The following is a 26525-nucleotide window of genomic DNA, read 5'->3' on the forward strand; positions in this document are numbered from 1 at the left end:
CTTTAACCGAATAGACATTCCTCCCTACGAAAGCTATGACAAGCTATATGAGAAGCTGCTAACTGCCATTGAAGAAACATGTGGGTTTGCTGTGGAATGACCCTTCACAGGCTTACCTGAGACTCTATTTATACTCCTGTCAGCCAGAAAGCCCTTCCCTCCGACAAGACTCAAGAAATGCTTGAAATACAGGAAACTTTCCCTTTTCTACACAAGGACACTGTGAGGGAAAGGACAACTTTGGATTTTTTTTTTTCTTTCAAGAAAATAGGTTCTGTGGCTCTTGCCGTGGAATCATTCAGCTGCTATTAAAAACTAATATCTTGAACATACAGAATGCTGACTTTTCCTACATTTCAACTGTTAAGCAGTATTCTATACTTAAAGACTACTACTATTTTTGTAAAAGGTAATCTATTATATTTGCCTACCTGATTTCTATTCTCAGATACCAAGACACAACTTCAGCAGTCGGTACAAGTCACGTTTCAGCCTGATTTAAGTGTAAGATACTGAACAGCATCTATACCTGCTATTTTTTGGAAAAAATATTTTGGATTATTCTAACTTTGCATAAAATTGGCTGAAAGAATCATTAATCTTTTTAATTAAAGCCACTTACATGTTAACTGCATTTTCTTATAGTTATATTCTGCAATGTAAATTCAACTTAAATGTTACCACAGGGGGCTTTTTTATATTTTTCAAGCATGAATTACAAATATGATGTTTTGGGTCCTATTTATATTACTTGTCAGATTCCTTAAAACAAAATTTCTAGTCTGAGTGGCACATACTGTATTTGGTACAGTACTTGTGTTAATGTGGGATAGACCTTTTTAATGAATGGTAGACATTTTGGGTTTTTTTAAACAGCATTTTTGTAACAAATCTGTCAAGAGTATTTTTCGTTGCTTTTGACTGTAAATTTATCACTGCATTTTTCAAGTTTTTAAGCATGCTGATGAGGTGATATTTGACAGCAGAAGCCTGTCAGCAGTTCATTTCAGAACCCATCCTGTCCAGTCAACCAAAGTCTGTTTGAATGCAGCCAAATCACATTATATATTTGTTGATGCTAAAGATTTATCAGGTAAAATATGTTTTAATCTTTGACTAGCTGCTCGTGACATGTGGTTTTAAGTTACAACTAAGGAAAAATGGTGATAAAACTAAAAAAGTTGTATTAACAGAAATACATGCRATGTGCTTTGAAAATGAGGTTTTCAAAGCACATAATTTATTGATTGTAGGGATGGAATTAAGTATATATATGAATTATAACATGGGTTGATCTATTCAAAGGGGATTAAAATGCACTACCAGTAGAGGGAACTGAATTTTGAAGTAAGTTTGGGAATTCTCAGTTAAGATCGCTATGATCTGCTCACGGTGTGTAGCTGTATCAGTCTGCTCAGTGGACAGTGGCATTCTCCTCAATGGTGAGAATATTTGGAATAGGTAGCTTTTTTTCCAATCAGTGTTGTGTTGCTTAACTTAGGTTACAATTAATCATCAAATCCGCACTATTTTTACACTGCCGATGAGAAGAAAGTCAAGAGGCTTGAAATAACTATAAAAGAATGGGATATAAGGAGCTGTTCCATTTTGCAGCCTAAGTTGCACAGTGAGCTAGCTGATTTTCTGTCTGTTCTATGGAGCTTGAACTTAATTTTGTTCTGCCAAATCTGACTGCCACAGTGAGTAAACTACTACTGGATGTTGTGTATTAGAATAGTGGGCAATGAACTACTTTTGTAGAATTGYGGTAAGAATCTGGTGAGCCAAATCCACACGTTCATTTGATTTTTATTTTTTTTGTACAGCTGTTGCTGGAAGGTTTGTTCTAAAAGACTTGCTTCCCAGTCTGGGCTGGCTGCAGACACGTGGCTACATAGGGATGTAAACATAAAGCYAAGAAACTTGCTTTGACAGCCAGGCTTTGAAATACATCAGGCTGTTTTTTCTTCATTTCAAGGGACTGTTGCACTCATTTAAAATGGCTGGTACCTTTGCTTCTGTGGTTGGGGTCTGTAATCCATGGCTTTCAGGTAATACCGTTACCAGAGAAGCTATCACTACATTTGTCCAGGTTGTCTGGGAGAGCAAAGCAGGATGTTGCCCAGTGTATTTCTTACTCAGTACTGCTGCCTGTGGTTTGGGACCACTGCTTTAGACRCTCCCAAAGACCTCTTCTCGCCCCTTCAAGTTGGAGGTATGACATGAATTGCTCTTTACAGAGACTAGGTTCTTTTGACCACTGTTCACAGGATAGAAAGCCCAGTGTTGTGCAGGTGATCTTGTTCTGCTCTTGCTCAGGCTATGGCTGTAAGGCTTTTTCAGCTTCCCTGATTGTGAAAGCACCTTTTTGCAGTAAAATCCAGTGTGATCCAGCTTTTGGGAGAAGTCAGGGCTCAGTTAGGTGATTCCATGGGGAAGGTATGCTGTTCTCTTTGCACCAGACAGCCCACCTCAGCACTATTTAAAGACTGTCACTGTAGTGTCTCCTGACCACGTCATCTGTACGCACCTCCCAGGAACCTTCTCCCTGTCAGTTTACTTAAGCTGGTAAATTTATTGAACACATAGTTATGGCCACCCTTGAGGAGGGAGGAGGTGAGATCTGCAGAAAACAGAGTATAGATGAGCTGATAAATACTGTTCATTTTCACAGCAGCCTTAGCAGTACATCTGTTTGTTCCATCAAATGTTTTGGTGTGGCACAGAGAACTTTTTAAACTGCCACAAGATAAATATTGTAAATTTAATATATGATAGGCAAAACTAGACAAATCTACATTTGACTAGCCATAGCTGACAGATGAGAATGAATATATCAAATATCTTGAGTGCCTTTCTACCTTTCTAATGACTGAGAGCTTTAACTGAAGCACCTCATCATCTAGTCAGACATGTATCAAAAAATGTTAAAGGGTTAATAATTCCTTTGCAAAATTTTATTTCAAGATCATGTCAGCTACTTTCCCCTCAAAAAGGTGCTAAGCCTAATATTGCATTTTAACCTTGGACTTTCACCCCATGATTAATGTGAATATTTATTTCAACATATCCCTCTTACTGGATTTTACTTTATCCAGTCTTTAGTTGTTTTAGAAAGATGTCACATCATTGTTTTATGCTGTTGCTTTTCATTATGAATGTTTAATTATGAACAGTGACTTTTGTAGATTTCAAATATACAGTACACAGTTGAGTTTCAGAGGATTTAATTTCTTGGTGTAAAGAGTTTTGTAATGGTGCTTTGTACAGTATGTATTCTAATTTTTTTTGCACATAGTTTCAGTTTCCCTAAACTGATTTATTTTTACCAAATTTYTGTGTTGTACTAAAGTCCAGAGCACACGACCTGTTTTTAAGTTCTTGTTCTACAACACTACATCTGTATTAAACTTCTGGTGCGTTTAAACTGGCTGCATTGATGGAAGTAAAAGCTTTGCTTCTATAGCATAAGTATGCATTATACAGCTTAATGTAGCATGCTCCAATTGCTTCAGATTTTAAACTGCACCATATAGTTAACAGGTGCCATTTGTTGTACTTTACACTATCTAGTAGGTTTCTGGCTCTACCACATCCTTAGAGCTTTGTCTGTAGTTGTAATTAGTTTATACAAGTGTAATTGCTCCTCCACAAACTGACAGTTCTTAGTTTATCATTTCCATTGTATTTATTACAGAGTGTTTTAGCATTGATATCATTGTATTTTCACCCAGCTGTTACATGAGCTTTAACAACAACAAAAAAAATCTGTATAAAATGGTTTTTAAGTACTTAATGTATGTACCCATGCAAAAGTTGAGCAATAAATTGTATGCTGTTTGCACTGTCACAGCATCAATGGTTTAAAAAGTTTTAAGTTTTTTTTTTTTAAGTTAAATATTTACTTTAAAATGTAACATTAGGAGTTTTGAGTAACTCAGCTTTGTTACAGGAGAAGATACTTAAACTCTTGGTGTCTTTCTACATGCTGTTACATACCGTAAGGATTGTGCTAAGTGTCCTGGTCAAAGAGAAAAGGTGCCTTTCTCGTGCAACTTTCATGTCGTGGGTGGTATACCCATGTCCCAGAGAAGACTATCTCACTGTTAGCAAACAGATGTCTTCTCTCAAAATTCAGCAAATCTAACCCACCTTCCTTAGGGGAAGAAAAAAAGAAAGGTAAATAGGTTTAGTGAGCAATTATTAAATGTAATAAACTTAACTGGTAAATGCTTGGAATTAGCCTGTTTTATAGCAACTCCCTGGAAATGGTTGTGAGAATGAGAACGCACGCACACACTTTCAAGTGAAGTATATCATGTTCTAACTGCCAGCTGTTTTGTTTAATCTGTCAAGGAAGCATCTCCAGCTGCTGTTCTCTTCTGCCTAGCACTTTTTTTTAAACATGCATGAGACTTTAATCCACTGAGTTTGTTGTTGATTCTGTAAGAGATACCACCTCATGGCAGATTTTTACTGTTGTATATACATAATTCCAGTGTATTTACATCACTTTGCACACTACATCCTACATGGTAGAAAGCAATATTAAGCAAGAACTCTTCTACAGGAGCTTTTTTTAAATCACTTTTTAAATATCCTCTCCTCATTACTGGGAAACTAAGATTTCCAATTCTGTCAAGCAGAAGAAAGTATACCAGTAGTGGGGCTTTACTAATTATCAGTTTGTCTTTGTGTCATTTGCTCTGTCTGTTAAGTATTTACCATTATATATTTGCATCTCTTAGGACCCAAAATGAATGGCTGCTGAAGAGCTCCAGCTGAAACTTGAATTTTCTACTGGACTTTGTATTTTCATAGCAGAAGTAGATGATGATTCTGCAAAAGATAGGTACAGTGCCTCTTCTCAGCTCCCACTGCTAGAAGCAAACCTTACAGCCCTCTGATTTAAGAGAACTAAAAGCTGAATTTTGAAATTTTTACTGTTTACCCGGGCTTATGATGACAGAACTAGCACTAAATTTGCCTTATCCTAAAAATTAAAGTTAAATAGGATATATTTTTGAGAAAGCTAAATGCAAGTACAGTCTTACAGGATTGCTTTAGTCCAAATCATCTGACTCTAAAACAGAATATGGTAAACTATTTGATAAGTTGTTATTGCCTGTCTATTTGTATATAGCGTTAGTGTGACTCCCTTTTGAAACAGATCAATTGAAGCAAAACATCACCTGTTTGTATGTGGGTTTATGTAGTTTTGAAAACAAGCAACATGACTTACAGCTCCTCCCAGTAGTAACTGCAAGAAGTTGCTGAGATTCAAGAATACATAATATTCATATACCCTGCCCAATAATTGGAATACTGTCTACAGGCCCTTCCAAGGCTTCAGTTCCTGTAGCTTATACTTAATTACTGATTTAGAATTTTCATTGTTTTCTATTTCAAACTTTTCCCAAGTACATTCATAGCATAAGATAGTCTTTTATATGCTTTGCTATTAACAGCCAGCACACACCAAAACAGCATCTTAATCACAAATGTAAATATTGTGTAGAACAGGTAGCCCCCCCTTGTTTAATATATTAAAATGACTCATTTTTATGTCACTTCTATTGTAGTCACACTCTAACTAGCCCTTCCAAGGGGAACTTGAACCATTGACATTATTTTAAAGCTCTTCTTGTTCTTGGTAGCTTTTCGATCTAGTTATTTCTGGTTAATAATGTTAATGTGGGGTGTTTTTTTTTTTTTTTAAACTCCAGCAATAAAACCAACACAACAGCATAAGTAGTTCAATATTCAAGTGTTACACAAGTAAGGGTAATGATCACTTTGATTACTTCACTAAAACTCATTGACTTTTCTCCTTCCCTACATGTTAAGCTCAGCATTATCCCAGCCTTGCAAAGAAGGTAAAACTTTATTGGTTATCATAAAAGTGCTCTATACCTTTGACATGTCAAGATGACAGACAGGTACTTTACAGCATAGTAGTTACACACCATCCTCCAGTTATGGCAGTTCTCTTAAAGATTACCATCATTTTACCCAGAAAGAGAACTGTAGTGATATTTACCAGAAGTCTTAAAAGAACGAGCTTTTGCTATACTGAAAGGAAGCCATCTGAAGTCTAGATTTCAGTCTGTCTGCTTCCAGTTCTTGAAAAAAGGTGTCCTCATCATTTTGCATTATCATCGTCTGCAGTTGCTGAATTTCCTTTTCCATCTTTGATCTCAGTTCTCTTTTTGTTTTCTGCAGCATCTGAAGAAAACAGAGATTAGCCACAATACCCAGAGAGAAACGATTTATACAAAATTAAAAATACTTACTTGTGCTTGTGCTTTTTCTCTGGTTTGGATTTCCTGGCGTTCTTGAGATAAAGCTTCTGCTAGCATGGAAAACTAAGCATAACAAATGTTTGAGTTGGAACTAATTAAAGAAAATGAAAGTTTTTAGTGAGAAAAAAAAAAAATACACCAAACCACCCCTAACTGACTTGGATGCAGATTAAGTTTACCTGGTCCTTGTAATAGTTCTCCATAGACTCCAACTCATTCTGATGCTCTCTCCTTTGCTCAGCACGCTTCTCTTGAGCATATGTTCTCAAGTCCTTCAGTCTCTGCTTCTGAATTTCTAAGCCTTCTTCAAAAAGATTTTTAAATATCTGGCAACAATTAAAAGAAAGAGAGCAGCAGGAAGATGCCCAAAAAGTTAAAAAAGCTTGATAATTTCTGGAAACACTAACATTCCTGAATAATAAGGCTTACAATAACCTGCTTCATTTGAATAAGATGCTTTAAGTATAGATTTATGTTTTTCAGCTACTCTATGTTCTGATGAACAGGTGCTTACACTGAAGACATAGTAATGGTGGTATGTCCGTAGCTGAGCTGTATCTGTAAGACTCATTTAGCTGGAGTTCTGATAGGTACATTCTTATGTCAGTTCAGTCAGGTGTATAAGGAAGGGACTAGAACAGCACGTGTGTATTGACTAAGTTTTAAAAGCACTTTGGAAGACCTGACAATACAGGCTAGAGTCTTTGAGTGCGCATTGTGATTTACAACCCCCCTGCGTTCTGTTCTCTAGCTTAAGGTCCTTCTGCTGGATTTCCAACAGCAGAAAATCTAGCCTGTACTCAGGCTTTTCTGTTCATACGAAAGAATGCTTAGTGGCTACACTGCCTATGCAGCTAGAGAGGCAAGTAGTTCTCAAATCACTAGTAATGGATCACTGACCTTCTAGGCCTGAATTATAAAAGGTGAGACTGGTGCATCTATTTTTCAAAATGATTACATAAGTTAATCCTTAAGGAAGAGAAATCTACTTCTCTCCTTAGTTCTGATGTATGTTACTAATGGGGATATCACTATCAAAAAGTCTTTGTTTAACAAACATGAGCAAATAAAGCTGTCTTTTTTAATCACTTTTTTTAAGGGACTATTCAGATGATTTTCTTTGGCTAGTACTTATAGGAACAACTTGATCCTACTGCTTCTGAAAACTCTTTCCCCTAATTTCTCTTGCTACCAGCCCTCTCTTTCCATACTGATACCTGACCCCTTTTCTCCTTGCCTTAACCCTGGCAAGCACCCTTTTTTATTTTACAGTGGACTGCCCTAAACTGCGTCAGTGCTTCCAAAGAAGGAATCTTTTCATCTAGGACTTGGCTGACCAACCACTTAATCCTGGCTCCTATGCTTTGTTTACTTAACTTGTCCTCTGTCTACTTGTACCATCATTTGAGCTACCACAGAGCAAGAATTCCACACCTGCAGACCAAAGACATCTTTTACCTACCCTTTCTTCCCGTGTCCTGGCCCTCATCATCTTGGCACGCAGCTGAACCCGGTAATCTTCATAGTATTTCCTGGCTCGAGCAGTTTGCTGGCGTTTCTCTCTGACTTTGTTTTGAGCCCATTTCTGTCGATAGATGCGTTGCTTAAATTCTTGCTAAATGGAGAATAATAGCCATAAGACCACCAAGCTTCCTGTAAGTATTGCTTCAGACAAAGTTTTGTCAGTTTTTACTAAGTAAATAGGGTTATTTCCTAAAGACCTTCTCCCTGCTCCAGTTGTACACTGGATTTATGGTTTGAAGCTTTAGTTGCCACTGATTTAGCAAAGTGGTGCCATCAGCAGTGTTACATAATTAAGCATTGCCATGGTAGCTAGTGTTTAACAGTAACACCAGGAGCCTGAGCTGCTGTTCCTCCTTGCATTTTCTCAGGATTTGTTTATACTTTTAAAACAACAGTGCAATGTAATAATAATAATATTCCATTCCCATGACCTCAGTAGCCACACAAACATATAGCATGGTATTTGAAACCAGAGCTACTCAAGAGACATAATATTGTCATAAGATAAGCAGCCACTCTCACTGGTCATGGAATTTGTATTCTAACTAGCTCAATATAAAAGTTTCAGATTATGTAATAAATACCCTTCAAAGAACATACCAGTCTCTTGTTATGGTCTTGATCTTTTTTAATAATATCAACAAGAAGCTCATGCTTCTTCAGGGCTTGTTGAACCTGAGGTTAAAAAAACAAAACCAATTTTTTTCCATCATGCTGCAGGACAAATAGTTTTATATAGGTATTTTAGTAGAAGGGCAATGTTCATGTCTGCCAAATATTCTTTGGCAGTAGAAAGTTACCATGCATAAATTATCTACGGCATATGAAAGTTGGTTAACTTTTAAACTACAAAACTGTTTAAGAACTAGCACTTAAGCTTCCAAATGCTTAAAAAAGTGGTCCTAGGCAGTAGTAGAAAAACTAGTTTAGATGAACACTGTATTCAAGTGGCCAATGCAAATTTGAACCCAAGTATCTAGATACGTACACCCCTCTTCTAACTAATCATGTCCTCCTAGGAAGAAAGCATTTCCCCTCCTCCCCCCACCATTTCAAAAATTACTTCCCCAAGGACCAAATGAGTATTATTTTGGCTCAACTTTACTCACTGTAGTTGTACATGATATGCTGTCAGAAAACAGAACCAGGTGGTGCAAGACATCTTTAATAGAGAGTCTGTAAAACCTAGGGCTGCAGTAACATAAACAAATCTTTCCTAGAGCACATTGTCAATTGAGCCTGCTCAGATTTTAAGCCACAAAGTGTCTGTCCATGCTATTGATGACATTGTTAGCATAGTCCTTAAAATGAAGGAAACTAAAGTCATATTTTTAATAGGTATGCAAGTTTAAGAAAAAGCAGTATCCATAGTCTATCTCAAAGCTGGGGTATAACCATCCTCTCATACTGTACTTCAGCTGTATGTATCCTATGCTGCACATAAACAACCAKTTATGATGATTTTATTATCTAATAAAAACTGAGGACTACTACTATTCTGTCAGAGGTACTGTCCATGCTGAAGCTAAGTGGTAAGAATAAGAACACTCACTTCATTTTGGAGTTTCAGTCTAGTTCTGTCTTTGCCAGAAGCTGCCTTAAGTTGTTCAATCTGTGCAAGCTGCTGCCGCCACATTTTATGCATGGTATGGTGGGAAATATGCAGGTGGGGAAATTCTTCCAGTAGCAGAAATAGGAGGTCATCATCTTTTACTTTCACTACAAGGTAAAGACAGATGTAAGCAATAAATTCCTGGAGAACACATTTAGCAGTAAATTCTTCCAGACAGTGTCAGTCTCAGTTATGAAATATTTTAGATTGACCATTGTATGTAACTAACATGCTATTATTATGATGTCAGGCTAAACCCAGCAGGACAGAGCATCACTCTGTCAGTACAGCAGCTGCAAAAGTGGTCCCAAGTAAGTATGGATTTTTTCCCCCCTACTGAAGAATTCCTTTTATAGCTCAAGCTTGATTTCCCCCCTCTCCCCTTTATGTTTGATCCAATTTAGGCAAGTATTCCCCTTCTTTTTTTCAAATGGTTCAGACAGTGATTTCTTTCTCACTGGCTGCAGCAACTTAAAATAATGCCAGTACAGTAGTAGTGGTGACAGATCCAGGTCAAGTAAACAGGTGGAAAGTAGACTGGTTTGTGAACAACCAGCTCATTCCCAGTATATCTTTATGGCAAGAAAAGATGAAGGGGAGATGAAACAAATGCATATTTATCAAGTATATGCCCTTTAAATACTGAAAAATATGGCATTGTACCTGTACATTCAGATGCGTAGGGGATTATACCATGAACTTCATATAAGCATGCAGAATGCTGTTTGCCAAAACTGAGCCTATAATTTGTGTGTTGGCTGTTCTTACAACATCCCTTGCTCAGCAAAACCAGTGGCAGCATTAGCACTGCAATGGCAGGGTCTTTCCTTACCAAACAAGTTGAAAGGCAGAAGACAGCATCTGACAGATTCAGCTCTGTTACCTGAATGAGAGTCAGCACCAGCCCACTCAAACTAAAGGTCTAATTTTAAAACTAATACATGCTCAGAAAAAAAAAAAAAAGACTGAGCTCAGAATGTAGGGGAGAAAGCACAGGAGCAGCAGTAATGGAAACAAGCCTTGAAAATAATCCAAGGGATTTTTTAAGGAGGTAGCAGATGGGTCAGTTTTGAATTGTGCATTAGTGGCTTACATTTACTTAAAGCATTATCTTCCCTAACAAAAATCCAGACATATGGAGGTCATAAGAAGGGGAAAATGCTACAGCTGACTGGTATATGTTGGACTGATGCCTTTATTCTTGGAGTTCAACACATGCTTTCAAAGGATGCCAGTTTTCCACCAAGTATAGTTTTGCAGTTCTTACTTGGAGCTGCTTTCTTTGGCTTCACAGTCCCTCGTTTTGGAATCCACTGGCTGTATTTGGGATTCCGAGGTGTGGTTTTTCTAGAATAAACTTTCACTGGCTGAGGCATTTTTGGAGGTTCTTTAAAGATGTTTTCTTTGTATCCTTGTTCCTTAGGAGCAGATGTAAAACAGATGGAGGACAGGTATGAGAAGGGAAAGACTGACAGATCACATAGTTTGGATATCAGAACTTAAAAATGGCTTTGAAACTTTAGAATGAGAACTTGGACATGCTGAACTTGATTCTCCAGAAGGCCAGAATCAACCAAATGCAGGTCAGGGTTCAAATGAAGGTTAAAACTCACTATTGCATAACCTCAGTTCTTCTGCAGCACTTACACTAGTATGACAGCCTGTGGACCACTCCTGCAAAGGTTACAAAAATAGATAGCGCAGCCCACATTGGCATGACATAGCCTTTCAGCTTATGTTCCTTGCTGTTCAAGCAATAGGTAAGAAAGTAGTGAGAACCCCTTTGCCAGATTAATAACAGTAAAGAATTTCTAAAGTGTTTTAATAAATGACTAAAAAGAACAGACTGTGACAATGTAAAACACCATTGCGTGCACCATACTAGAGGATCCAATCTCATTAACCTAGTTGTTTTTGGAGGTGAAGAAGTGCTCATCTGAAGAGCTACACTTTCTCACTACTCAGACTTTTCTTGGACAGATCACTTACATAGAACAAAGCACTAATACTGCTTTCGGAATTCAAATCATCATGTAAAGTTTAGGCCTATCCATGGAAGCTATCTACTTACTCATTTAGCTTTACTTCTAAATCAGAGTGTCTTGAAATTGTCACTTGATGTGAAAAGCATGGTGATTAAGTTACCCCTAAGAATAATACTCACAAGTGCTGGACTCTTAAACTGCTTGTCCCTGGGTTCTACTTATCTCAGAAAAAGCTGTCCTTTTGTTTACGACCTCAGTAGCATATGTCATATACAGCTCTAAATAACTATGACAATGGAAGTCAAGGCGCTTTTGTACCCCCCAAACATCCACAATGTCTGGACAGAACACCAAGACAGATTTTTAAAAACTAATCACTGTAGCGCATGACATACCATTTCCTTGGCTTTTTCTCTGAGCTTGGAGAGCCTAAGCCGCTCTCTAGCTTCATAAATTCTTAATTCATCTTCATAGGCTTTAGTCACGAGCTGGAGAATAAAGAGAGAACTTTGCTCGGATTTCACAGAAAGTTAACCAGTTCAGATGCGTGCCTTATGAACTTGTTCAGTGTACATGTCAAAGTAGCATCTTCATTTTTTCCCCCCCCTCTCCCCCCCCAAATTTGGGATCTACATCTTTTCTCAGCAGTCTACAAATACAACATTACAAAATTCATGGAGTGAGCCAAATACCACCAGTAAGTAAAGGCATTCAAGTTTTAATCTTTTTAGTGTAATTGTTGGTAAGAATAACTAATAGGTCTAACCCAGAAGTTACCTTTGTTTTTATTCTTCTTTCATCCATTTCTTTCTGCAATTGGCTGCGTATTTTCCCCATCTGACCTCTTCCATCTCTACAAAGCGTATGTTGTAACTCAGAAGAAAGTTGATGCCGAGATGGGGGTGAGGATGGAGAAAGAGATCGTGGCCTGTTTGGGTACTGTTTTAGATGTGGTGCATCTGTAAGGAGAGGTAAGTGCTTTGGTGAGTATCTAACTTGAAACAAAAAAAATTCCAGTCAAATGCAAGGAAAAAACACCCCCAAACTAGCCAAATCCTTCTACAGCAGAAGAGTGGAAAAGTTTGGCACAAATTAATTCACGAAAAGCTAAAGCCTTTATCTTCAAAATCATCCCTGTCCAAAATCACCTATTTTTTGGATTGTGTGACAGCAGAAGTGCTAGGAGATATCCAAGATGGAAAAGCAAAAGGCAGCAAGACCATGTGAAGGTCAGAGACAGTCTATATACAAGGTTCACAAATATCAGACCTCCATCTTGTAATATAGTGTTGCACATGTGGATTAGATCAAGTCATGATAGTTTTATAGTCTGGACTACACATAGCATGGTTATATAATCCTATTACACCAACACACACAGTGCACACTGTTTGTAAGATACCTCGATGTCCATGCTGTGTTCAGTACAGAAAAAAATACAGTAAAGTGTATTGTGAACAGGCCCTCATTTTAGGATCACACAGTACTGTCAATGAGTTCTCAGCATGTTCTGTACTTTTTCCACCTACTTTCAGCTCTGTTACGTTTACTTTAGTGAAATTTCACCATAATTATTTGGGTGTTAAATGGGAAGTTGGTTGTAATTCTGTTACTGTTGCTCAGGTTTGGATCCAAGAAAGAAAATGCAAGTGAATTAGCACAATACAAAAATCTTCTGGTAAAATATTGATCAGGACAACGTATCTGCTTTACATGAAACAAACACAAAAAGGTTCTGTGGATGTTCCTCTCCATCCTAATACTTAAGTACCATGAAAAAAATTGTTACCTAGCCAAGCTTTCCTTCTACGATAATCCATGACACTGTCACTGTGCTGAGAAAGGTTGTCTTCATCTGTCAACTCTTCTCTGGTACGCTCACCCAAAGCTCTCTTTAACATCTATTGGATAGATTTTTTGTGGGTCAGCTTCAGTAGGCCATTCAATAAAACTTAGAATTTAGATGTTAATTGCAGATTTCCTTTTCATCAATACTTAATTTATGTTCTTGTTTTCCACAATCATTACCAAGGCTAGATTGCTCTGATACCATAAAGAAGAGATTGTCACTTTTGTCACTTACTGAATCTAGTTCATTTAACCTGCGAGAGAGTTTTTCTGACATTTCACGTAGCTCTTGCTCAGATAATTTTTCCTCTGTCTTTCTGTGGGAAACAGACTCTTCTTCAAATAAATCTGTGGGAGAGTTTTCATATCTGCTAAAACAGAAAGTGAATGCAACACATTTCATTTCTATTCAAAAAAAAATTTAGTTGAAGATAAGCATTACATCATACAATTCCAGGTCACTTTGTGTGACCACATTTTTATAGGATTAAGTAAAAGCTGTGTAAATGTCATATTTTATGTATATATATATATATACGTATACACACACACACACATATATATACGTATATACACACACACACTTACTTACACCAGTTAGGAGAAACAGAAAAGATTTCGATTAAAACTGATCTTTTACTGTCTTGCAACCAAGAAGGAAGAGATCTTTTTAGAGAGAGGGGGGAAAAAAGTGTGTGTGTGGGGGGGGAAGTACTGAGTCCTAGCTTGGTTCAGTACCAAAAAAACAAAAAAAACAAAAAAAAACAAAAAAACACACAAACAAAAAAAAACAGAAAAACACAAAAAACAAAACAAAGCAAAACAAAAAAAAAATCCCACAAGCTAACTTGCCTTTTCTTTCTAGCCAGGCATCTTGATTCAGGTCCTGGAGTTTGTGTTACTTGTTCAGTGCCTAGTGAGAGTTCTTCGTGTAAGAGGGAAGTGGATGTGGAAGTTCCATATACCCAAGGAACCTGCAAGAATGAATGAGAGAGTAAGTTAAAATTTCATTAAGATTTTCATGGTAAAGCTCAGAAATATCACAGATTATGTGAACAGAGAGATCCTATCACAAGTTTTATAGGAAAGTCATATTGAACCATATGATCATATATGTTAGTAGAGTGGTAAATAACAATATTGAAATCCGCAGAAATCATGGAATGAGCATACATCTAGGAAATATGAAACTCCGTATTCATTTCTAACACATTATTTTAAACATCAAAATAATTGTGTGATTTCTCACACAAAAGGAATAAATTAACATCATTTGATATCTCAGCAGCTGCCTAAAAGAACTGGTATTAGGTAGAGTAATACTTTCCTCCCTCAGCCAAGTAGATATTAAAGATATCTAGAAGAGTTCAGAAACATATGCAAGCTCCTTCAAGTTCTGAGCTGAGCCAAACAACCTTGAACTGTTTCCCCCCCCCCCCTCTAATTCTATGTTCTTGAGAGAACTGCACTAGAAGGAAGACTGGTGATATTTTAGGATAGAAGCTTAAAAATATGAATGAAACCCTAAAAATCAAAAATAAGGAAGCTAAACTCAGCTGAATTGCATAAGTGGTATCTATGCCTTAAAGGGAAGCAGAAAGACAAAACAAAACAACACAACACAACACACCCACAACATTAAGTGGCATAGCTCAAGCAGTCACAAGAGAAAAATCTACCTCAAAAACAACAACAGATTTTCAGGAGGCAGTATTAACCAGGTAAGCTATATTAATGGCATGGGCTCAGAGGGCAAGAAGAATACAGTATTAGATGAATCACCACATCTCCATTTGGGTGTTCAGTGTCTTGTTAGAATACTGACTATTGAAAATTAAGAAGGAAAGTCCATGTTCATTTTAATAATAAACATCTAATCCATTTCCCTTATTAATGCATAAATTCCATCTATCCTCCACTGTTTGACTGTACAAGTGACAAACTAGTGCTCTAGCATAAGAGTCTAACTTCCTCTGTTTCAAATGAAGCTGTAAATTCTAAATTTTGGTACATATCCTTTTATCCATTAGTATCTCCTTGAGTCCAACAGTAGACAACAAATATAAAAGCTGTTGAAAACATTGGAACAAATGAAGTCTATGAGTACCTCTTGTGGTTACAGAAAGCAAAAAGTGTTTTCTAGAGCAAGCAAATTCCTATACAGACATGCTTTGAGTGGAACGGCACCTGCCGATCAGTGTGTGTATTTTGCAACGTTCTGCTTTTGAAAAGCAAAGGAAGATGCAAGGAAGGAAAATGAAAGAGTATAGCCAGGCAGTTGAGCAATCTTTAAAGAAGGGAGCAAAATCTGAATTTTACTGGAGTCTGAACAACCCCAGAAAAAACAAAATTCTTTTTCTAAATTAGAATACTGATACACTTTAGAGAACGGTAGCTAATACATTTTTTTATCTTTAAATAGAACCAGTATAACTAATAGCTGGTTCTTGGTGATAAATGAGAACTCTGCAGATTGACATTCATACCTCTTGGAGCAAACATCGTATTGAGAAAGAACTAATGTGGTTTATAAACTGTATGTAGTCATAGTCTAACGGTACTATTTCACATTGTACTGACAAATATATAAGTGAAAAGGCTAAAAGCAGGTTTAAAAAAAAAAACCCTAAAAACTTTCACAAGATAATGGGAGAATTAAATGGCAATTCCAAAGTATTGTCTGAACTTCTACAAATAAGGAAAAGATGCAAGAACTACCTTTGCCACATTGTCCTCAGCACCATTTGAGACCACCTTGTCTCCCACTGCAGAAGCAAATGACATGAAAGCATTAGTGGATGGTGTAGACTGCATTGTGCCTACTGATTTGGGAAACAGACAGGATCACCTGTGGAACTAAATTATTCAAAAAGAATGGGATGACAAAGTAACTGTAGTTACACAGTTGTGATATATATCCATTTTAGTAATTTCTTGTAAGTTTTGAGTGTCATGGGAATGCTATGGAAACTAGAAAGGTAACCAGCGTCTCCCAGGCAACAGAGAAAATAAGCACTGAAAACTAGCTTCTAAGCCTTTTCTACAATAGGAACATTTTATTGCTTTTTCCTCGAGCTGAAAAAGGCTTTTTTGGGCCATGTTTAGAACGATTCTGTGCTCAGAATAAGCTCAACCATAGCCATTATCAGGTAGAATCAACTTCTGTAGCATAGATGCATCTTAGTGGTATTAACTAAGAAAGGATTTGAACTGCAGACAGATTATTCTTCTCCAGTGCAGAAAATAATAGCTTAAATTTGATCTATTTTGTTTCCCTATAACAGAGAAATACGAATTTGGCATATGCCCAAATAACCATTTTTACAAGCACTAATAGTTTCAAAGCCCTGTTGCTTGTACTGCTATTAAAATTAAAAGCAACATTGGATGCTTAGAATTGCCCTATAGGAAGCAAAATTTTCTCTCACCAGGGATTTTCCTTGGCAGAGGAACACTACCAGAAATGCCTTCAGATTTTTGTGAAAGTGATGCCTCAGGCTGAAAGAAAATGCAAAAATTTTCTATGAATTCACAGAAGACTCTTGACAGGAAGGTCATACAATAGGTTTGTCTGCATGTGGAAGTCAAGGCTGCTTTTTTTAATATGTATAAACAAATATCATTGTATTGCAAACAGTGTTGTTATATTGACCATAAATATATATAAACCACACACACATCTCAAATTAACTTCTTGTCTGGACATCCAGTGAAGAATGAATTCACAATCCAAGTTTGTGTAATACACTCTGAAAGTAGATCAAACCTGTTGATATGAAGACAAATTCTCACTGACACATTCAAAAGTGTACTTCAGAGCCCAGTTAACTCACATTATACAAATACACTAGAAGGTCTTAAAATGAAAGCAGAATTAATAAATAAAACCAAAGGACAGGTTTCTACTTACTGTAGGAGTTTCTAATCCTTGACTGTTAACCAAAGTTGCTGACTGGCTGTCTGAACTTTGATAATCTCCCCCTACAGGATAATGAGGTCTGGTTTCAGAAGGCTGAAACGGTGGTAGCAAAGGAATAGCTTGGCGTATAGGTTCCCCAAGCTTTTTAGCGCTGGAACTCAAACTCTCTTTCTGAAATTCAGTGGTATGAACAGACTCCGTTGATCCTTAAGAGACAAATATGAAAAAAATCAGAGTTTTATCTATGAAAGCAGAATAGACTAAGTAAGTTAGTTTTGTACATTTTCCTTACACACTAGATGAAAGTATGTAACAGTAACTACCATCTTTGTACCATACCTTGTACTTGTACTTACCATAAGACAGGACTGTATAACCTTTGTGTCTTACTATGGTACTTTTCTTCTGCTTTTAGAGATACATATTGCAGTCTCTCCCCTGTTATGCTACCTTTTTAACAGCACCAAGTTTATTTCATGAGTGCAGAATGAATACACTGCTCAAAAGCAACGGAGTTTACTGCATGGATGTAGCTATGTGCATTCACAGAAAAAAAAAAAGAAACTTAAGGTTTGCTGCCTTTTTGAAGAAAATCTGGTACTTTACACACGTCGGGATMCTTGATCATGTGCAGAATGGGACTTCTGAGCACGGACAGAGACATAATTGGCAGAGGCCAAGGACAACTGAAAAAGATAGCTGTCACCTGCCAGAAGGATTCACCCAGCCCACAGTCCATTCATGGTTATCCAAGAACAACATGAAAGCCACCTACAGAACATGATTTTAGCTGCAAGGAGCTTCCAAGAACACTTAACTTTCAGTATTTGGTTAGCTGAACCACAAAAGAAGCTTCTCCAAAACCTAGCTAAGTAAAAATACCCCAGATCAGGCAAACTCCACTCCCAGGCACACTAAAATACAAAGGCCCAGAATTTCTGAAGGTGTTGTTTTGTTTTAATAGCTACAGTGTTTCCATCCATGGCTATGGTTCTCCCCTACTCCCTTAGTCAAAAGGGATTAGGTTAGATAGCAGAAGACTGGATACTCATGATATTTTTTCTTTCTTTTACAAGGGCTCTTTTGATTTTGGAGAATTGTCTATGTAATGGTACAATGGCCTCTGAGTGTTTAGGTTTCTTCTATTCCCTTGCAATTGTCCATTTATGCTCGTAAAAATTCAAGGAACTGGCATTCTAGAAGTGGTGTTTAAAAAAAACCCAAAAAACTATAAAGCATCTTGTTATGAACTGTTTATTTAGATAAGATATATTGTGCTGATACTTTCATCTGCATATCTGTTGTTCAAAAGCTGTGGACTGTTCTTTTTGCTTCTGACTTTGAGTGAAGTCATATGTATGTGTGCCTATACAGAAATAAGTATTAGAGAGACTTAAATTTGAGGGAAGTTTCAGAACAAAGMGAGGTTTGATTTTGTTACTTTACTTATGTATTTACCAGAGTCCATTGATACATTAGAAAAACAGCTTTTAAAACAACAGTTTTTATAATGCATCTCCAAAGCCTAGAAATGTTACTACAGAGTAGTCTTAAAAGCGTATCTAATTACTGAACTCACCTTCCTCTTTCTCCAAAAAAGATTGAGTGGAATCCCCAAGTCTGATTAATTCATTAGTAGATCCTGATCCATCCACATCACAAGGTGGAACAAAAGTTTCTGACGGGGACCTAAAAGGAACATAAAGCAGTAAAGTGTATTTATTCCAAAAATCTTTGCCTCTTTAGTCCACAAGATGGAGCTGCAGAAGAGTCCTAATTCTACTTCAGTTAGCTAGCTATTATAGTTCAGGAAATAAGAGACCAACTTCCACAAAACAAACCAATGAAGACATCATGAAGATAAATCTAATGTAGTTTCACTAAAATGCAGTCATTTAAAACTAGTGGAAAGAAAAAAGCTTTGAACTTACTTTATTCCATGTGTAAAGTAAATTTAAGGGAAAATAAAAGCCATCTTAACATTCTTCATGAGCAAAAAAATTCTGGATCTAATTTTAGCCCTCTTGCTGCCCAGCAAGAGGAGAAAGTTACCTCACATTCCATTTGGCATATGTAATCAGTATGTTTCCTACTTGCATAGTATTAAAAATATACTAGCTGTTCTACAGAAATGCAAAGAGATAGTCAATCACTGTGTCAGTGAAAATATTTAGAATTGTTCTTACCCTTTAACTGATGAGAGTTTTGAGGGTGGCATAAGTTCACCAACATTACTTTCCAGCTGCTCTTGAGGTGCATTTTGAATTTTGTTATTAGATAGAAAGTTTGCATCATCTGTTAATAATCAAGATGTATTAGTTTTCAGGAAAACTACTCATACCTAATAACTAACAGGTATTATTGCCGATATTATCAAAAACATCTTAAGACTAATACAACATTATAATGGTGATATCTAAAATATGTGTTTTTAAGAGGTCAACTTGTGGTAAGTTTTGAAAAACAATACAACTATCATATACCTTATTGTTTCAATTACAAAGTCCTTTATTTTTCCTCAAAATAATTAAATACTGTACTTAGGAAAATTAGAGCCACTAACACTTACTGGGTAGCACTACTGGCAGGAGAAGTCTATGAGAAAAAGGAATGAAGCAGCACAAGTGCTGAGGATTGCTACTGCCTCCTTTCTGCCCTTCACAGGGAACAGGACAGGTAGCAATTAATCTCAGCCACCAAGTGCTCTCCCCCTTTACTCACAATGGGCAACAGCCAGCAGTGACAGCTCTTATCAGCTAAGAGACAGGAAGACCAGCACTCAGTTTGCAGCAGCAAGGATGCCTCTGAAGGCTTGAATAGCTTCTCTTCCCCTGTTTACAATTTTTCCTCAAAATAGCCCCTGCTATGGATCTGGCCCTAAGACCACCTTCACAGGGAAATTGAAGCCATCACCTCATTCCCCAGTTTGGCTCCTAGCAAGTGAAAGGAAGGTTTGCTCATTGTTCTAATTAGGACTCAAGTATTTCCCTCCCTCACTCCTAACCATCAATCATTTGACTTACAAGTTAAAAAAAACAAATCAGCACACACATACTAATAAGTCTGGAGTAGGCTTCTGCCACAAAAATGAAGCAGAAAGTATATTCTTTTTATTTTTATTTATATATATATATATATATATATATATATAGTATATACCTTTTAATAAGTTTTTTGGGAAAAACAAAACTTTTCATCATTGTTGCTTAAGAAAATAATGAATGCAAGTACTCAGTTTGGCCACTGAAAATACATTTTTTCCCCTTGTGGTCAGTTTCATTCTCTCTTCTGCATTGCCTAGGTTATAAATAAGGCAAAAAGACCAAACAACTTTGCTACGTTGGAAACACTTCGTTTGATCTTGTGCATCCCAAAATAAGGCTCCACAAAGCTTACATTTTAAGTAGCTATAATTCCCTATAGTTGCTAGTGAAGAAGAAAGGAACTGTTCTTATCTGTTATGGGAACTGTATTCCATCCATGAACACAAAGAACTGTGGTCATGAGACCCTAATAAAGCCCTCAGCAAGCTAACTTGATAGCAGACAAGCTGTCAAGCATAAAAAGATACTGCCCATAATACAGTAGCATGACATAATACCTTGAACCGGGACCTCCATCCACTCACCTCCATTCTGAAAAGAGGCTTCACTGGCTTCTTCTGTAAGATACTCTAACAAACCATCAAATATTTCAAGGAGGTTTCTGATAGATTCCCTTTCTCCTTTCATAATGTTCTCACCTTAACAGAAGATACTATTACATATTAATAATTAGTACTTCATAGAAAGAAAAAAATAAAAGCAAACAACAAAAACAGCTTGAAAGTCTTCAAGAGTTTTCTGGGAAAGACTGCTTGGAAATTCTTCTGAAGATTTCAGCTCAGAAGACAGCCTGGGTCACTGATAGATGCCTAGATCTGTAAGGGTAAGATATCTTAAAAGCTTCCTAAAATTGTGTATTTTCAGTTCTAATAATTCAAAGCTTATTGACACTACACTTGTTTCCATTAAAAAAAAAAAAAGGGAAAAAATATCAGTGTTAGAAATGGCACACTTGGTTCTCAGGAAAAAGAGAAAGCTAGTAGAGAAGGCTGTTGAGACTTACCTATACTGTGGTTGCTTCAGTAGCTGTACTATAACCAAACTAATCTACAATTTCCACCTTCAGTTTTTCAGGGATATTTGATATTTAATACTATTTTCTTGCACATGCTTGCTACACAATGAACTAAGTCTACTGACAGGCAGGCAGGAGTACAAATACCAGCCATTCTGTACAAATATAAAGTATCTCTTGTTACCTTGGTATCAAGCACAGTGTTTCACCTCTGCAGACTACGCTATTTAAGGCTATGCATATACTCCCCCAAATGAATGAAAACTGTAATTTGTGTGCAAAGGACAGATACTACATTGGTCAAGTTTTTACACATAGCCTCTTCAAAATTCAGTATCAAGTACTAAATTCAAGGCTTATGTTTTAAAGGCCAGTCTCCAAATTTTAACTCCACTCAAGAAAATACTGAGTCAACAACAGACTTCAGGTAACATTTAAGCAGACAAGTGAAGTATGATTGTTAACTTTCACGTTTCCTACAGGTCTGTGTTATGCAAGAAGGCTTCTATTTTTTCTCTGCTTGCTGCCTAAATTTATAACCTGATGTCCAAGACAAGGGATCAATATTTTAAAGACATTCATTACAGGTATAAGATCCTGCATACAGGCATGAAAGTGTGCTTGATAAGATACAGCTCTTATAAAAGTTCAGATTAAACCAAACATACATTTACTTGGTGCCTGTCAACATTAATGCAAGTACTCACCAGTGATGTGTGACAAGCTGACCTGCAAGTAGTCCAATGCCAGAGAATCTATTACTGCTTGAATATTATGTGCATCATCCTCTTGGCTTCTAGGAGTAGCTATGAAATCTATTTAAAATAAGCAATATTATAGGATACCTAAACGGATAATTTAACTGCAGATGTTTCAACTAACCTATTTTTAAATTTTCACTTACAAATTAGTATTTTTAATATTTAAATATTATAATTATAATATTTTAATATGCAACTTTATTAGATACTGACTACAAACTTAGAACAGTCATTCAAAGATGTGAGGATTTTATCAGCTGAAATAAAAACTAGTAAAGTATTTTTTCTCCTTCACTCCTAGCCTGCGTGCGCACACATCCCTACCTACCCCTAGTTCAGAACACCAAATTTGAAGTACAGTTTGTCTTAAGCACCTTTCTTCACATATCAGTAACTAGCAGCACTGCAATGTGTTCTAATCTTAATTTGGAGCAGCATTATTCTTAGTTTTGGGCATGTATTCAACAGGTCTTCTACCTCAATTAGCTGCCAGTTAATACAAGGCTATTAAAATCTTCTAGAACAAGAAGTCTTGACACTCCCCAAACACACACAGTTTACCCTAAAGCAAACACAAATATGTGGTTGTATAGCCCTTGCTCAATTGGTGTCACTGAAATCAAATGGAGTTGGGATAAACAGGATCTATATCACAGCTTATCACTTAAGAACATAACCTAAATCTTCAGGTTAGACAAGCAACTGATTTAAAAGAAAAATATAATTCATATCAAAATTAACAGGGACATCAAAATAGTCCAGATAAGGTAGCCTCCCTAGGACCACAGTATGATAATTCTTTAGGAAAATAGTGAATCTACATTTAACGTTGAAATTGGGAGAGCGGAGAAAAGACGTAAGACCACACTATAATCACTTCCCCATTGCATGTGTTTAAGAAAATGCTGCTGTTTAAAGCATGACCCTTGGAAGATAAAAAAATAGTTTCTGACGTGGTTCCTTTGACCTTGTAATAAAGTCAGTGTAAAAGGTTTGCATCCCAGTTAAATTCACAGGAAAGGAGAACAAGCAACTTTGCTTATTTTATACCCTCATTGCCTTTGTAATACTTATCAACTGTCTCATAGGTACCTACTACAAGCAGCTTCATCCCAAAAGCCTTTTAGTACAGTGGGTTTGTCTAGCAGTGGGTTTGTCTAGGATAGGCCAAGAAGTTATAACATAGTAACTAGTAGGTCTAAGTTCAATACAGAAAAGATGGAATGTTTTACCATTTGAAAAGTCAGCCACTACAGTAGTCAGTGTCATATCATCAGATTATTCAGCCACTAATCAGCCATACATGTTAAATGCAGTACGCAACACTTGCACATACTTAAAAGCATTAGATTACTTTATTCGCAATTGTAGTTCTAAGTTCATCTTGATTTTGGTCATTACTAAATATAAAGAGACCCAAAAAAAAAAAAAAATCTGGTTTAGAAATTAATGTTCCTACCTGGTACTTTTTCTCCTAAAATTGATTCATAAAGACGAACAAACACGTCAGCACCACATTCTGAGAGCTGCTTTATGTGCTGGTTTATGTGACAACTCCTTAAAAGATCATTGGCAATATCAACCCAGTCTATTAAGAAAAAAACATTAACAATGAAGCTAAGACACAGGAATAGGACACGGTTAGTTATAATGAAAAAGGTTTAGACTTGGGACTAATCTAATTGTCTGTGGCTCTGCAGTATCTGGTGTATCCCAGTCATGCCACCCCGATCATCCAGACTAGAGAACCTGTTGGAGTCCACCATTATGCTTTCTGTTCTGTGCCCTGCCTTCCCTCAGATGGAAGGATGGATAAAGAGTGAGAAAAGATACATGCCAGCATCTTGGTCAAGTATATACGTAATCAGGACACAACTGGATGTGAGTGCCAGAGGATAGTGAGGTTAGACAGTTTTTTTCTTTCCTGACAGATAAAGGAAACCAAATTTTTCTCTGACTGCATAACTAGGAATTCCAAACCTTGAAAGACTTATCTCCAGCGTCAGTAAAATATTGACATGTATAAATAACATTTATCTATAATTTGATTGGTGATACTAAAAGAACTTTTCAATCAAACCCACCCTTTGCACTACTTTCTCATTGACATCCAACCCTAGGGTGATGATTTAGAGTTCAGAATTTGCCCTTTTGCTAGTCAGAGCATCTTTGAAGACATCATAAATTTAAGTTATAGAGTTTAAGTTTAAGCATAACCTGACAATCTAAATGGAGAATGTAAATATTCATCATTAAAGCTAAATCCTAGGACTGCTTTTATTATTTTGCTGCTCAGATATTACAAGCATATGAAACTGGTCCCCCCTAGTCTCATGATATCTTGAGTGCAATAAGAAGAGTGTGCATATGCAGCCTGTTTTTACCAAAGTGTTCTCTAAAAGTTCTGAATTCAGAGTGGTTTAAAGTACATGTTTCCTCTACAGTTTTCCTTGCCCCACACTGCAAATATTAACTTGGAAAAAAAAAAAACGTTTTTATATGTCCGTTAGTCTGTGGTTTTTTGAAATTTGATTTTCCCCTACATATTCATGTAACAAAGAAAAAAGGCTTTTAACAAGTATTATCAAGGATTTTAAATTGCTAGAAATGGGATAAGACATCCATGCAAGAAAAAAAAGGTATAGTGTTACTACTACAGATACTACTTTGTCCCATTGTTATTCTTGTGTACCCAGGGGAATTACATTTCCACCTATCGAGCCTTCACTCTGATCCAAAAGACACCTTACCCTCACATTTTGTTTTCCGGGGCATGAAACGTTAAAGTAGCATCTCCTACAGTTCAGGTTGACAGGTCCTAGAGAACTTAGGGTTACCCTTTATTTCCAGCTTAAAATTGTCACTACGGGAAAGAGGGGAAGGGACGATAAAAAGCATAAAAAGCCACAAAAAAAAATCCTAAGGAAAAAACAAGTATGAATAAAGTGGAGCGAAGGAAAAAAGACGAGAAGGAGGTGAAAAGGCTGCTCCCCACCTAGCCCCCACCTGTAGGGCACGAAGGCTGGTCACCTCTCCAGCATCCTCGCCCGCCCCACCACTAGGGACGCCCCTCGGGGCGGCGGGGACACGCCACGACCTAGCCCTAACGACGGGCAGGGCACGGCGAGGCGGAGGGACCAGGGAGAAGCGCCCCACGGGTCGGAGAGGGGCGATCTCCTCAGGAGCCCCCTCCCCCGACCCCCCTACCTGTCTCCTCAGAGCTGCCCATGGCGCGGCCGCGCGAGCCCCCGGTGACAGCGCCTCACGCGCACCAACGGACCGGGGRCACTGCCCCTCCCCCCGGTAATTTAAATAGCCCCTCTCGGCGTCCCGCGCGCTGATTGGGCATCCTTCGCCGGAAGGGGCGGGGACTCCCGCTGAGAGACGTCGCGATTAGCTGCGGCTGGGGATGGTCCGCCTCCGCCGGCGTTGCCGTTGAGGGTTGTCTAAGGGCTGGTTACCGTGGAGACGGGGAGGGGTGGGGAGCCTGTGCCTCAGAGCGACGCCGCATCGCGGGTCACGTGGCTGGGACCTCGCCTTCCCCTCCCCCGCGCCGCTTCCTTCCTGGCGCGCGGGGCTGTTGGTGACGAGGCGCTCGGGCGGGCGGGGAAGGGGGTGCCTGCGGCACGCGCCCTCGCGCATGCGTGGAGCCTCAGCGTTGTGGCGGGCGGCGGGTGAACTTCGCCGGGCTGTGTGGGGGCAGCGCCTCGGGCCGCGAGGCGGGCTCACGGCGTAACGTGGCAGTGTAATAAAAAAATATATATATACTTTAACTCGGCCTCAGTTCCGCGGGCAGTTGGGGAGGGTTCGCTGAAGTGGTTCCGCCCTTAATCCCCCTGAAGTGAGGTGATTTTTTTCCCGGATTTTCACAGAATGAGGAGGGGAGAGGGCCGGCTTTGGCAGGCGGGGGGGAGCGGGGGAAAATTCTAGCACTTGACCTTGCGGGGCCGGCCTCGGGATCGTTTGCTAATAGGCGGAGGTGGTATTTACATTAAAAGGGTTAGTGTACAATTGGGGAGTTTGGTTTAAATTAGCAGGTGATGTAGGTTTGCTTGGGAAAATGCCGGGTAACTTGGTGACTTTCGCGGATGATTGGAGTGCCAGAACCTTTATTAGAAATACGACTTAGAAGGTTTTGTCTAGTGAAACCTACTGTACAGCTAGCTGTTAGTTCACAAGTTTTTGAAGGCCTTTGATGATGAAAGCGTATTTTCTTTGTTACTAAGCACAAGTATACAGTGCTGCTTAGGGATTCTGGAATTTCCTTGTTGCCCCAGGAAACATGGATTTCAGTTTGATACATACACAGCTCTGCAAGCCTCCGTTTTACATTGCATATATTGGCTCAAAGAATGGAACAGAGGAAAATAAATGTGTTTAACTTAAAAGGGTGAAACACAAAAATGAGGAAGTTTGTTTTTTTTCAAAGAAGAAACAAGTTACTTGCAGTCTAAA

The 26525-nt window shown here is 37.9% G+C and overlaps 2 protein-coding genes across 20 annotated transcripts in view; one reads left to right on the top strand and one right to left on the bottom strand.

Annotated features, from left to right (window-relative positions):
* The window catches only part of SMURF2 (SMAD specific E3 ubiquitin protein ligase 2), a 41974-nt gene extending 23845 nt beyond the window's left edge, over positions 1-18129 (top strand). For 2 of the 8 annotated variants that reach the window (XM_026067574.1, XM_026067575.1), the window contains one exon: positions 1-3865. In XM_026067574.1, the coding sequence (XP_025923359.1) occupies positions 1-100 (100 nt within the window). In that variant the 3' untranslated portion in view covers positions 101-3865. Of the gene's footprint in view, positions 3866-4748; positions 4853-7554; positions 7675-10861; positions 10890-12284; positions 12407-14136; positions 14266-17605 lie in introns of those variants that run through there. The other 6 variants (XR_003253807.1, XR_003253808.1, XR_003253806.1 and 3 more) reach the window with 6 other exon arrangements.
* CEP95 (centrosomal protein 95) lies at positions 2535-25379 on the bottom strand. Of its 12 annotated transcripts, none has more exons than XM_026067563.1 (24): positions 24821-24889; positions 23530-23658; positions 22017-22124; positions 20819-20932; positions 19377-19485; positions 18770-18879; positions 17182-17396; positions 16700-16769; positions 15990-16036; positions 14124-14245; positions 13507-13642; positions 13213-13324; positions 12201-12382; positions 11819-11911; positions 10706-10856; positions 9379-9545; positions 8427-8501; positions 7765-7917; positions 6482-6628; positions 6294-6365; positions 6041-6225; positions 4726-4839; positions 4000-4152; positions 2535-2623 (listed from the first exon to the last, which is right to left on the bottom strand). In XM_026067563.1, exons 1-21 carry the CDS (start codon positions 24843-24845, stop codon positions 6049-6051), a joined length of 2514 nt encoding a protein of 837 aa, XP_025923348.1. In that variant the 5' UTR covers positions 24846-24889; the 3' UTR covers positions 2535-2623; positions 4000-4152; positions 4726-4839; positions 6041-6048. The 12 variants fall into 12 exon arrangements, with proteins under 12 accessions (XP_025923348.1, XP_025923347.1, XP_025923353.1 ...); XM_026067562.1 differs by having other exon boundaries at positions 4000-4156; XM_026067568.1 differs by lacking the exons at positions 4726-4839; positions 24821-24889 and adding an exon at positions 25278-25379 and having other exon boundaries at positions 4000-4156; positions 5914-6225; positions 13507-13639.
* Positions 25380-26525: the final 1146 nt, after the last annotated feature.

This window comes from Apteryx rowi, unplaced genomic scaffold, assembly GCF_003343035.1.
Source record: "Apteryx rowi isolate R43461 unplaced genomic scaffold, aptRow1 scaffold_26, whole genome shotgun sequence".
In the NCBI taxonomy this organism is placed as follows: Eukaryota; Metazoa; Chordata; class Aves; order Apterygiformes; family Apterygidae; genus Apteryx; species Apteryx rowi.